This window comes from Alligator mississippiensis, chromosome 8 (genome assembly GCF_030867095.1).
Source record: "Alligator mississippiensis isolate rAllMis1 chromosome 8, rAllMis1, whole genome shotgun sequence".
NCBI lineage: Eukaryota > Metazoa > Chordata > Crocodylia > Alligatoridae > Alligator > Alligator mississippiensis.
Genome location: NC_081831.1, coordinates 14,070,476 through 14,083,488, shown reverse-complemented (window position 1 = coordinate 14,083,488; position 13,013 = coordinate 14,070,476). Strand labels below are relative to the sequence as shown.

The 13,013-nt window shown below is 46.2% G+C and overlaps 1 protein-coding gene across 2 annotated transcripts in view; it reads left to right on the top strand.

Moving 5' to 3' along the window:
• Positions 1 to 12,684, top strand: part of CYGB (cytoglobin) — a 48,352-nt gene extending 35,668 nt beyond the window's left edge. For both annotated transcript variants that reach the window (XM_006269221.4, XM_014601911.3), the window contains exon 4: positions 10,887 to 12,684. In XM_006269221.4, coding sequence (XP_006269283.1) covers positions 10,887 to 10,905 — 19 coding nt within the window. In that variant the 3' untranslated portion in view covers positions 10,906 to 12,684. The remainder of the gene's footprint in view (positions 1 to 10,886) is intronic.
• Positions 12,685 to 13,013: the final 329 nt, after the last annotated feature.

The window sequence follows — 13,013 nt, the reverse complement described above, 5'->3', positions numbered from 1 at the left end:
TCCCTTTGTTTCTCTATCTCTCTCTCAGTCACAAGCCCAATTCATTCATGCTTCTGTGTCTATTCCCTTTCCATCTGTAAGTTTTTTGGGAGGGGGCCTTAAAGTCAGGAGATACTAGAAGCCTTGGGGCACACCGTGAGGAGAAGACCAATGCACAGCTCCCTATGCAATCCTTGCCCACAATCTTATAGCTACACCTGGGCTTCTCACAAGCCACACCTCATTGAGCCATCTTGTCAGACACTTGAACTCTTATCATTGATTTTCCTGCTGCTTTCCTACTTACGCTGGGTGGAATCCTCCCTCCACTGAAGTCAATAGGAGCGATGCCATTGACTTCCCTGGGGCTGGGATGGTGTCTGTAGCATGCCGACTTTACACTGGGACTCTTAGTTTTCTGGACCATCTTCCTCAGGCCAGAGCATTTTGACCTGAATTGACTGCAGTGGTTTTATGGAAGGCTGCATCCTTGGAGACTGGGATCTTCTGTTTATCTCCAGAGCAAGCTGAACAGGCAGCAGCAGTATCAACTTCCCCCACCCTACGTTGCTACTGCATCTCTGTGCCAGTCTAGGAGCAGTGGTGAGAGCAGCTCATTGGGTCCAATTCATCATGGGTGTAATTACACAACAGAATGAAGCCTTGGCCTCTTTGCTTACATTGCCAATAGTGGTAGCAATAGGGCCATATGCAAGGAGGGACCTTTGTCCATTCTGAATGGAGCCCATCCATACCTTTCATATTGCTGTCAAGTAACTGTCAGGTTGTACTGGCTAGACTTGTACTGGTGATCTGGAGGTGAAAGGCTTTGTAGCCCACTGCCAACCCCAGGGTGAAAGATGATATAGACATTAGGAGCCAGGAGGAAATGCAGGACAGGAAACGAATGGTGCCAAAGGTCCCATCCACCCTGTCTCCCCACCCCATGATATTTGCTTCTGAAAAGGGATTAGGGCTAAGATTTAAAATATATATTTATAGGTTGAGATTCTCAAAGCCACCTAAGAGATTTGGACCCCATACCGTATTCTGCAGTAAAGGTCCAAACAAAGCCCTGCAGCTTCCAATAGCAATACTGCAGCACTCCGACTGTTACCAGAGAATCCTGCTGTGGTTTTTCTCATTGGCATAAATGGGACCAGAATTTGGCTTTCTGGTCTACCAGCCAGAGCACGTTCTCCCTACTCATTGCTGTAGTGAAGTCACACTGTTGTGTCTATGTCAGTGTGAGGATCATCATGGCCAACAGAAGGCTGTGGCAGGAAAAAAAGCATTGGATGCTTGGATGAAAGAGACTAAATAAATTAACAAACAAAGCTTGGACCAACTTTAATAAAAAGAAAGGATAAACTCAAGGGTGGGTCCAAACTATTTAACAAACTGCAACAATACTATTTTCCATAGCTAAGGTTGTCTCTAATTGTTAGTATGTCCTTCTCCAGTCCCATGGTGACCCACAGACGTGAACCAACTCAGTCAGCCGTAACTCTGTGTCGTCAGTGTTAACAATACTATTACAGATACTGTTCCTGTACGTGTTATCGGCGCTCATGTGCTTTTTTTCTACATGCCGTTTAAGTGTATGATGGATGTACTTTTTCTTTTTTGTAGGTTTTTAGTATGTTTGTAACGGGACAAAATTGTGTAATTAAACTGAACTTGTACTTTCAGTTGATAAACCAATCAAACCCATTATTCTCAACAGTCTCTTCCTGGTCTCTTTCCTGCTGGTCACCCACATGAGGTGATTGTTAAGAGTTAAGAAGCCTTGGCTTCAACTCAGCTTGCTTAGTTACCCAGCTGGGTTCAACCACATCCTCCAGTATCCCCGAGTTCTGTTTCCAACATAATTATACCGCATAGTGCTGCTAGTCCCTCTGGCGCTCTCTCTCACTCAAGATCCAACTCCCTCTTAAGTCAGTGGGAGTTCACTTCCTTGGATATTGTGTCAGTCCTTATTGCACAGCAGTACTGCAGCATCCAGTTTTGAGACTCCATCATAGCAATGGCAGCCTGCCACAGAGTCAGAAATCCTAGAGTGACTCCCATGTGGTTTTATTAGTCCAGTCCCATGGAACTGTGCTGCTGTGTCATTAACAGAGATGGAATTCAATAGGCTGCTGGAATGAGAGTTGTTGTAAAAGGGTCCAAACAAAATCTGTGCTTTTTCAGGAAGAGGAAAACCGCCCCTATTTTTGTTTTCAGAAAATCCCTCTGGGAGTCTCTTACCATAACATATACCCGGGTGCCTCCCAGGGCTTAGAAGGTTCTGAATATATGAAAAACCATGTAATAAGGAAAATTCATGTTATAAGACTGAGTGGGAAACATTCCAAAATTGAAGCCAGAAGACAAAGAAGGGTCAATACATACACATCCCAGGTGCAAGTCCTTGAAATGATGGCTCTCAAATCAGACATGCCCATGGAAACAAAACCTCCTGTTTGCAAGGATGTGGTGATCTCTTCTAGGCAGCTTCAAAGCTAGGAAATGAAATTCTAGTCCCAGCTGCAAGCTGAGGCATTAATTACTTGCAGCTCAGGCACACTTCAAGAGCTGTGAAATTCCGCCCTTCAAAGAGCTTGGTTCTGCCCCCGTTCTTTCTACTGGTCTAGTACAAAGACAAGTAAATCAGCCTGGTTTGGAGCTGGCCTTTGGGAAAATAAGGGCTTAGTCCTTTGGGGATATCCCTCAAGTCCTCTAGGAACCCCATCCCTGAAGCATCTGAGCACCATTTATGCCCCCTGATAGGTAGGGAAGTCTTTTTGTTCACCTTGTATTGCAGACAGTGATGCAGAGAGAGGCTTAGTCTGAAGGCTGTAGGTGCTCACTGGTTTAGCTTACTTCGTCTAGGTCCTTGTCAGAGGCATCTGATTTTCAGAGGTAGAAAGCAAATGCAACAAGAGATTGTTCAGGCAAAACAATGGAAAGAGGCCACTGGCTGAGCTGACTCCTATCATGACTGTCTTTGAGGAGCACGGGGAGCTAGTCAGTTAAATCTGTTTTCCTCTTGCTCCTTTTTGGAAAAAAAATCATTTGATGCTTGTGGTAGGCCAGTAGGGTGTGCTCCTGCATCGAGCCACCCACCTCACTGCGCCCCACCAAAGATCAGGCTTCGGATGCCTCCCCAGGAGCGCCAGCTTCAGACTAACCCCCTACCTGGAGCACACCCACAAACCTGGGGTAGCGCTGCCACCACCCAGACTGAGGTCGCTGTCTGGGCCCTGTGCTGCCCACGATACACAGGCCCTGTAGACCTTGGAATTGGGAGTGCTTCTGTTAGCCTGAGGCCTAAAAAGTAGCCTCCCTTGGTCAGCCGAGCCAAAGGAACAAGAAGGCCTGCCCAATCCCTCTTGAGTATGTACATCATGGCTGGATATAACGGACAGTTTTATTGGGTAGAAAAGGTAGGCATGGGGAGGGGTACAAGTCAGAAAAGTAGCAAAAGAATAACTGTGAGCAAACAGAGAGGTTTGGTAGCCCTTGGATATGCAACTAGAGTACATCATCTATGTTCCTAGTTAAGTTCCTGGTAAGTTATTCACTTCTGGATCCTGCGTATGAGAGAGGGCTACAGAAGTCCATGATGCTCAGTGAGTGTCTTTAAAAATGTCCCACCTCCTTCTTCCTGGAGGGGACCACATAAATAGCCCTTCTGTCCTCACGAAGCAGTCCCATTGGCTGCTGACCAGTGCTTCCCAGTGACACACCACTGACCAGGAGAGAGAACTAGTCACATGACCTGCAAGGGTGGCAAACTCAAACAAAGAAAGAGAGAGCTCCCCCCTCCCTATGGAATTCCCTAGGCAACCAGGTGGTTGCCTAGCAACCAGGTTGATAGGCACATGAGTGAGGGAAGAGTCTGGGACCAGGCAACCCAAAAAGTAAGGAGGCTGGGAGGAGAGTCTTTCACGGTGCCATTAACATAATTAACAAACAGCCCTTGGAGTCTCCACCACTTCCTGTAAATGCTTGTAGCCGAGTGGAGGAAGCTAATTACCATCAAACGCTCTAGGAATGCTAAGGTCCAGATGTGCGACATTGGTCTCTGCAATGTGAGTGAAATGCCTGGAAGGCTTGAAGGAGATGGTGCTGGGGATATAAAGCCACTGTCTTCCTGGCTGCCTGTTTGAATCTAGCCAGGATCAGCAGTGAGCGAATGTCATCACCCTGACATGGGTTCTCCGTGGCTGCCCTTAGTCTATTATCTGTGCATGAACAACATTGATATGGACTTCCATGTCTTGCCAGCATTAACAAGTCCTTGAGGCTCCTGTGAGGAGATCATAAAGGCCACACCATTCCCACAGGGGCAAAAAGACCAGCTCTGGGCCACACAGCAAATCAAGAATCAATAGCACACAAAATTCCTTTGACTTCATCTGCCAGATCCCACTGCCTGCCCAGTGTCAGCCAAGCACATCAGCCCCCTCCAGAACCATAGTCCTAGAAGGGAGGCCAGCCCCAAGACCTCAGATGTTAGTGGGCAAGCCCACTCATGGGTGTAGGGGCTTCCACCAGCATAAGGACTAGAGGCTGCTTGTAGGAGAGGAAACAAATGCTGTGACTGTATCTGAATTGCATCTCCAGGGTGAGGAACCTGAGGGAGTGTTAAATTCCCTTAGCAACAAGATGGGTGGAAAATCTGAAACCAAGCAAAAGGTGCAAAGGTCAATAGGAGCATGGGAAGCCATGGCATGGTTAGTGCTCTGCACTGTCATGGCAAGGATCCGCCCACCCTACAACATGGTGTCACTCAGTGGCCATACAGCCACTGTGAGCTGGGGTAACAGTGTTGAGTCAGGCCTCCCCATTAGGGTTTCCAGTCACAAACCCTATGATGCCCTGAAAACTGGGGTCAGATGAAGAGTGGGGTGGGGAAAGTGTGAAATAGCGCATGGGGTTGCTGGGAGGAAGTAGCTTTGCCATAGGTCGTTACTCTTCTTCTGTGGTTGACTAGTTATGCTCAAGTGTTTGTTCCTTCAGTAAAGCCCCATCCTACTAACTCCATGGGGGCTGGAGGTGCAGAGAGAGGCTGCCTTGAAAGATGGGTCCCAGCTAGTACTTCATCTCCAAACTCCTTTGCTCCTTGAACAAGGCAAGGGCCCTATGGCTTGGACCTTCTAGTCTTGAGGGTGCTTTTAACCAGGTTCCCCATCACTATGTGATGCATTAAGCCCCCCTTAATGGTCTCTGCCTAGTATCCAACCCTTGTCCCATTTGCCCTCTCAGATTGACTCTACCAGGGTGCAGAGTTGGAGTATGAGTTCAAAGTCAAAGGGTGAAGAGCAGCATGGGGCAGCTTAGGAGAATGTGGCTGCCATGGTACTGTACCTTGTAGGTGAAGTCAATGGCCCCTTTGGAGGCTAGGAGTCACGCTTCCACCCCCCCCCCCCCAATGTCCCTGTTCTTCTCTCTGTACTCTGCTTGAATGAAAAGATCATGCGCTTTTGACAGTTTAGCTATTCTGGCCAAAGCCCTAGTCTGGATGCAGCGGTGCCAACAGGAGAAGGGTCTACCAGCTTGGGTCCATCATTTGGGAGGTGCTGTAGTCATACCCCATGTCTTCAGTATGGGGCCCTCCTGTCCTCACTAAGTGTACAAACTATGGCAGCAGCAGACCTGTGATGGAGAGAACCCTATGAGAAAGGGCATGTGGGAGCTTCCAGACTCATGTCTCTTTGGTACCGATGACATCCTTTTAACCTCACCACTACCACTGGCAAGCAACACCTTTATGCTTCTTGCTGTGCATTGCACTAAAACTTGTAGGATCAAGGATTACATATTTTCTTTCCAGAGCATCATAAAATAGGGCATTTTGGTCTGAGGCATAACCTGCCCATGAGGAATCGGAAAGGGATCCAGCAGTAAAACTCCTTCAGTGGCCTTTACAGGCTGGAAAGATAAAGCTGAGAATTTAGTTCTACAGCTTAAGGCACAAAACCCTCCATCCTGCCTCTCTTGGGGCTAGTAGAGCCACAGAGCCTTCTAACTGTACGGTGCACTGAGAGGCAGGCCACAAGCTGCTCAAATCAGAGCTGCCAGGGTTACTTTCAAGTGCCATGCCTAATATCTGCAAACAGCTCAGTGAGCCAAAAAATTCAATTCCAATGAATTATGAATACTTACGAGTTTGGTGCAGAAATAGTCTCAAAAGGTAGTCGGCCTCCTTCCCTGAGCCCCTGCACACTGCCTGGGTCCTAGTGTCCCCAAACTCTCCCATCAGAGAAAGAATAGTAAAAATAAGAAAAGAGTGAAAAGAATTGCTCCAGATCAGAGGAGGAAGACTACAGAGGGAAACATTTTCTGCATGAAAGGAAAAGAGGCAGAGAAGAGACTAAGCAATAAGACAGTAAGAAAGAGGAAAAAGGAGAGATTTAGATCAGAAATGTTCTCTATGTAAAATAGAATTATTATTATTATTGGTATCATTATTAATGACATAGCACCCATAGGCTTCCAGCGAGATCAGGGTTCCCTTTTGTTATGTATCAGGCAAATAAATATTAAGAAATGGTCCTAGAGATCTTATAGTCTGAACCAGACCCTCATTTGGAAAGCACTTGGGGTGGGAAGCACATCAGATGCATTCTTATTAAAGGCAGTGGCAAGCAACAGACTTTTTGCAAGTCCCTGATAAAGCATGGATGTTGCACGCTAGGAAAGCAGTGCTGAGTCCTTGCACTGGGGATGGTGGTTCTCTGCCTCGTGCAATCCCATCAGCACAGGGGCTTTGCCTCCCTTCTTCCTGTGCCATGCAACAGTGACACGTATGGAGGCATTTTTCCTTAACCTTTACACCATTTCTTTTCACCTGGAGGCATGCTCTGGCCCAGCACCCCAGTATTACTCTACCAGCAGTTACAATCCTCTGGCTATTTTTACAATAACTACATGCAAGAGGCTGTGTCCATGGAGTCCAAGGTTTTGCCAGTCAGTCCTTCTTGCAAGCTACAGGTCGCAACAGAAATCATCACCTCATAGTGCTGTACAAATACTCTCCCTTCATGATCTTATACACCCTAGTCTCCTCACACCCAGATCGCCACCCCATCTACTGCATTACATGTGGGTAGGGCGTGATTTTCAAAAGCACCTGTCCCATCGACTGACAAACATACCAAAGAATCCTTTTTTCGGGGACTTGGGCTCCTCATTATGGAGGGAATTTGGGGGAAGGTCTCCTAATGCTCACCAAACCAATCAGGCTTTGCCAATTCCTTTCCTCTTCTAGTTTCAACCCACGTTTCCTTGTGGGTGGTTTCACTAGCCACTAAGCACCTATTGCCACAATGGGGCTGATCTTCAGTGGATGTGGATTGTGACTGATGCATCCATAAAGGTGTGACAATTTACACTAGCTTCTCCTCTGGGTTTTTTCCTCAAGACTGTGTGCTGTATCATAGGGAGGGAAGATCATACCAACCTCCCTTTCAGCCAGGTGTAAGCAGGTGCCCGCATAGAGTAGGTGCTTACTGCTAAGCTGAAGTTGTGTGTACTTGTAGTGCTGCCCCATCTCTCTCCTTTTCTGCCAGTCTCTTTCATTCTCCCTGTGCACGTCGAAACAAGATGATTACTGCCCTGCTCAGCTGACTAACTAACTGCACAACAGATGTCTTAGTGTCTACACATGCATCCCTATAGGCTGGAGTAGATTAATTTAGGCATCCTGCAGCCTAAAGTACTATCCTGCTGCACAGTAAAAAACTGCAGCAGCACATATGAAGGCACTGCCCAGCTGGTTGGGGTTTAGTGTGCTTCAGCATGGGGGTTGCCTGCTAGGTAGCCCCACACTGAAGCACCTTCATGCCCCAGCCAGCCCCTCTGCAGCACATTGAGGCAGGGGGAGCAGCCCAGGGCCCAGGACCCCCTGCCAACTGGGGCTGCTCCGACTCAGCTCCTTGGGCTGCACCTGAATAAATTGTGGAGCTTATTGCTCCGGAGTGAATTGCTCCCAGGCACATGTTCAAATGGTGCACCTGAGAGCTTTAGCGCCAAAGCAATAAGCTCCATGGTTTATTCAGGCACCATCACTGCACATGTAGATGTGCCCCCTGTGCTGCTCCATCCCCTGTCATATCCCCCTTCCCTCGTGTGTGAGACACTAAAGCTGGAGTTAAACTCTTAAGTTTAGGATGCTCCAATGGGTTTGCTGTCAGGCAGCTTCCAGGTGAACATGAGTTGTGTTGTATGTCCCAAACCCGAGCTCACTGTCAGGAACAGTTAGGCAGCAAATGAGGTCCAGATTTCTGTCCAAGCCATCTGCCCTAACAGGTTTGCATAACATCTTTAGCCTATTCATTATTAATGTAACCTTTTTCTTTTGAGCTTTTAAGGCAAGAACTGGGCTTCCCAGTACAGCCACCCAAATCTCTCACCCAAATGGCACTGAAGCAAGAGTATAGCGCAAGCCGAGACAGGCTCTGGAGAACATATAAATATATTATGAAGTGCACAAACACTCAATAATTCATCTCACACCGAGAGCAGCTTTTGCGTCCAAAACTCCAAGGAGAACTTTTGAATCCCATCCCTCCCTCCCCCCCGTCTCTGCCCTCAAGGAGAAACCAAATGGAAAAGTCCAGTTTCAGCAACACACAGGACAAAGCTCTGAGCTCCCACATCCCTCAACCTGACCCGTGTCCCCCCTCAAGCTGTTCCAGTGCAAGACCCTCACAGGCAACTGCCAAGGCAATGTGCTCCTGCCCTTCTCCTCCTCCCCCCACCCTCCACCCCCAACCCTTGCCCTCCATTTCTAATCAAAGCAGGTCCAGGCCCCTCCTCAATGCTACACAATTGATGTCCCTGACAGCAACGCCCAAGAGTCAGTGGGAAAATGTCCTCCCCCTCCACCTCTGCAGGTACACGTAACCTACCTATGGTCATAAGAAGCCAGGGAGGTGGGCAAGTGTGGGAGGAAAAGTAGAAGAATAGGTAGGTAGGTCAATCCTGGATGATTTTTGCAACCTCCAAGGATTTTTGCCCCTTTTTCTTCTCCTTTATTGGCCCCGGGGGAGTGTCAAGGAGTCGACCTCACTGTGCTAGGTGCTGTATATGCACAGAATAAAGTGGGCTCTTTCTCCTACAGCTTACCTTTCTACTCTCTAGGCTCATACTTTTACACGCCCCGTGCCAGAATGTCTCTACGATGTTTTGGTGAATTCCTACCGTTCTTGATGGGGTAAACTCCAAAGAAACTGCATTGACTTGCTTACACCAACTGAGAATTAGGCCCTATTTCTTTAGTCCCCTCATGGATCTCTGCTATAAATGACAGATTCTGGAAAGTATAAAAACAAGAAGGAAAAAAAAACCCCAAGCTTCCTGGGCCTGATACTAACCAGGAGTCCAGTCCTTCCTTTCCCAATCCCTGTCTCTTCTTCCTCAGCACTGGGAGATATGGTTTATCTGAGCAGTGTTTAATGTAAACTCTGTCAGCCTGGACTGCCATTAATCCTCTGGAGTTTGGCAGCCACAAGATTAAATAATACGGAGAAAAATACACATCTGAAATTGAAAAATGCTTCAGAGCTTATTCCCAGCCAGGTTTCTTTCCTCTTCCAGCACTTTCAAAAGATAACGGCGGAGAAGGGAGACGAGTCTAGTGAGATGGGGAAGGAGAAGGGAAGAAGGCTCTTTTGGGGGCGACTCCTTGCTCCCTCTCACCATGGGAAGGGAACCAGCACCACATCCGCCTGCTGCTTTCCAGAGTGTGGAAAATTCCACCTCTCCCCCTCCCCTGTGCAGCAATCCAGACAGTGGTCCCACAAGGGAGGCTCTAAATATACTATAATCCCCAGCCAGCAGCTTCTATTGATTGACTGTGATCCCTGCCCCCACTGAAGCCATATTCAGAGAATGCAATCAGGCTCATCCAAACTCTGTCAGGCCCACATGCCTTCATTAAAGTACCAAGAAGCAAACAGGCCATCCTATGGGCTGGTTTTGCAGCTCTGTCAGTTTGAACAGATCATGCTTTGTGTAGTCTGGATGCTGAATGCTACTTGCAGGGGTGCGAAGTTGGAGTGCCTGTGCTGAAGTCAGTGGAATTATTCCAGATGGATGCTGATAGAGCTCTGAGCACAATTCAGCCTCTGATCCACAGATCATGGAGCAGTAGAGTTGGAAGGGACCCCAAAGGGTCATCTCATGAATCCCCCTGCTCTGCAAAGGATCAAGCATAGCATTCCCTTATGCTTATGGACAACCAGGGGCTTCATGTGTGTCACAGATGGCACAAATGCAAATCCACAGCAAAAAACCCTCAGCTTTTGAAACCCAGAGAAGATGTTAGCAGCTCAGATATGGCTGATTTGCTTTTATTAAAATGTCCAGTGGATTTCTGGTCCCCATTCCTCACTCTGCCACTGACCAGCAGTGAGACCTTGAGAAAGCCCCTTGCAACCACATTTTTCCAAAGCAGGGACTAATTTTGGGTGTTCCAGACTGCGGTAGTCCAAACTGGGCTTGTCCGAGGGGATCATGTTGGGTATATTCTAGCAGGATGCTTTCCAAGCCCCTAGGACTGACAGAACCAGATCCCAACTTTGTACCTCTTCTGATGAACCACAACAATAAAGCTCAGGTGTCTCTATGCCCATCCTCTATTCAACAACTAGGGTAAATCACTCCAAAGCAAGTCTTGCTAGGCCTGAGCATAGACTAGGGATAACTATGGACCTTATGTTGGAGTAATGCTACTTTTGGGCTCCTTCTTGTGGCAGGTCCTCTCTTGTAGGCAGAAGGGAAGCAGAGCTGATCGAGGCTGATCTGCTAATCCACACAGATGCACTAATGGGTGGATCTTTTCCTGGTTGGGATGGGAGTTATGGACAATTTTCAGGGAGAAAGAAACTAGCCAGACTCATCCTCTGTTTTCTCAGGAACCCCCTGGTGAAGTAGTGACAGCAGCAGCAAAGTGACAGAACCCTCTACAGCCAACTTGACATGCTGCCGTCCAAAGGAGAGCAATGTGCATTGAAACATAACAGCATCCAAGAGAACGGCATCACTCTCGTTTCCAGGAATTATTCTGTATATGCATATTAGAAGCTGGGAGGGCTTGGGGGATTCTTATAACCAGACTAACAACCTTACAGGATATCTCATGTACACCAGCCCCCTTCCCATGCCTGCAGAGACTCGGTTTCAAATCACTTACACTGAGACTGGGAGAAGCGGGCTGTTTCATTTCCTGGTAGAAGCATTAAACAGAACAAGATCATCCGAGCTCCTGATATTTGTCATAGCTTCAGGGAATTTAAATTCTACTAGTCCTGCAAGATGCAATCCAGTAATAACACTGATTTTCTGTAACAAGATATTCCACTCCCACAGAGCACAAGGGTCCAGGGCTCCACATACTTACAAATGAAGGTAACTTTATCCCCCTACTTATCTGCACATGCAAAAAGTGAATCTCAAGCATCAGTGTTTTCAGGATCAGGACGAGGGTTGTATATGGACAGTCCATTCACAGTAACATCCATGTGAAACATTGGATCATAGACCTACGTCTCATTTGAATTATGTCAATTTGATACTGATGGGCCCAGACTGTGCTTAGTTTTCATTTTGTAATTGTCATTATGAAAAACAATATGAAAAATGACAAATATGATGAAGCTAAGAAGGATTTTATATTTTATCTTTGACAAACTTTAATGAGAAATATCAATGTTTATTTCTAATGTGTGGGGTTGTTTTTTTTAAATGATTGCCTAAATTGCTTGCTTTGACAGGAAACAAAAGACCCCTCAGACACTAATTGTCATTTATACAAAAAAATGAATGCCTTAATCTTCTAAAATGGCCTTCAAAACAGACACTAAAATAAAATGATAATGTTCTGTAAAATTAATGTACTTTAAAGCGATGACTAGTATAGGTTTTTATGATTATACACAGTTATTGTTTTTAAGCAATATTTACTTTCTTTGTAAATGTCAGTGAATATATATTTTCTCTCTTGCTGTTGTTTTTAGGAAAGGAAAAGACTGACTAATACATAGAAACCAGCTATATACTTCCAGGTCAATAGATTTTATTTTAGGTTAGAGGGAAACAGCAAAACAAGAAATAAAAAATGTACAGTCCTAGTGGCAGAACAGAGTGGGCACTTTTCCTTTGCAACAAGTTGTGCTAAATCTGAGAACAAAATAGCTACTGTCACTAGAGGTTCTTAGATACTGGAAGATGCAAGGCACAGAAAATAAGTACCATATTTTCCCACATACCACACTGCCTACATGCCTTGTTTGTGAAAGGCAGAATGAAGCAAAAAGATATTTGCTTGTAGTAAGTAACTGAGTCACAGCAGCTAGGGAGCAGGGTCTGCTTGTTGTTCTGATCCTTGAGTCAGGTGCAGATTTTACTTCTACTTTTGCCTGTAACTAGCAGAAATTGTTCTTACTGTATTTCTCACATAAAATGCACACTATAACATCCAGCAGCTGATTTTTTTTTGGGGGGGGGGGGGGGGGGGAGTGTGTTGTATGCGAGAAAATGTGGTAATATAATCCGATAGCTACTGATACCACACAACCTGCTGATCCAAATATAATCCTTCCAACCCTTATCTAAAACTCTCCAGGCAGGAACTGATCTGTCATTTGATTTGTCTGTCAAACACCGTGCACAACTGTGGGGTTGCAAAAAAATAAATGATAAGTGTACCTATGATTCAACAGTGTCTTTTAAAAGCAGAAAAGATTTGTGGTTTATGAATATGTATTACGCTCTGTTCTGATTATCATTCTCCTCTAATTCCCTCTTTTTCACTCTCCTACAACTGCTAAGCCCTGCTGTAACTGTCCTCTGTGTATGATCAGTGCATATTGCCGACGTGCTGCCTTGTGGTTTTATTTAATCTTTCTGCATTTGTCCCTTGGTATCAACTGTCACCCTCATGTGTCTACTGAAGCTCGACACAATGCAGAATTCAGTGTTGCCAAAGCCAAGCATCTAAAAATGAGAAGTTGGACCCTCCAAAAAAAAAAGCATGAGATTAG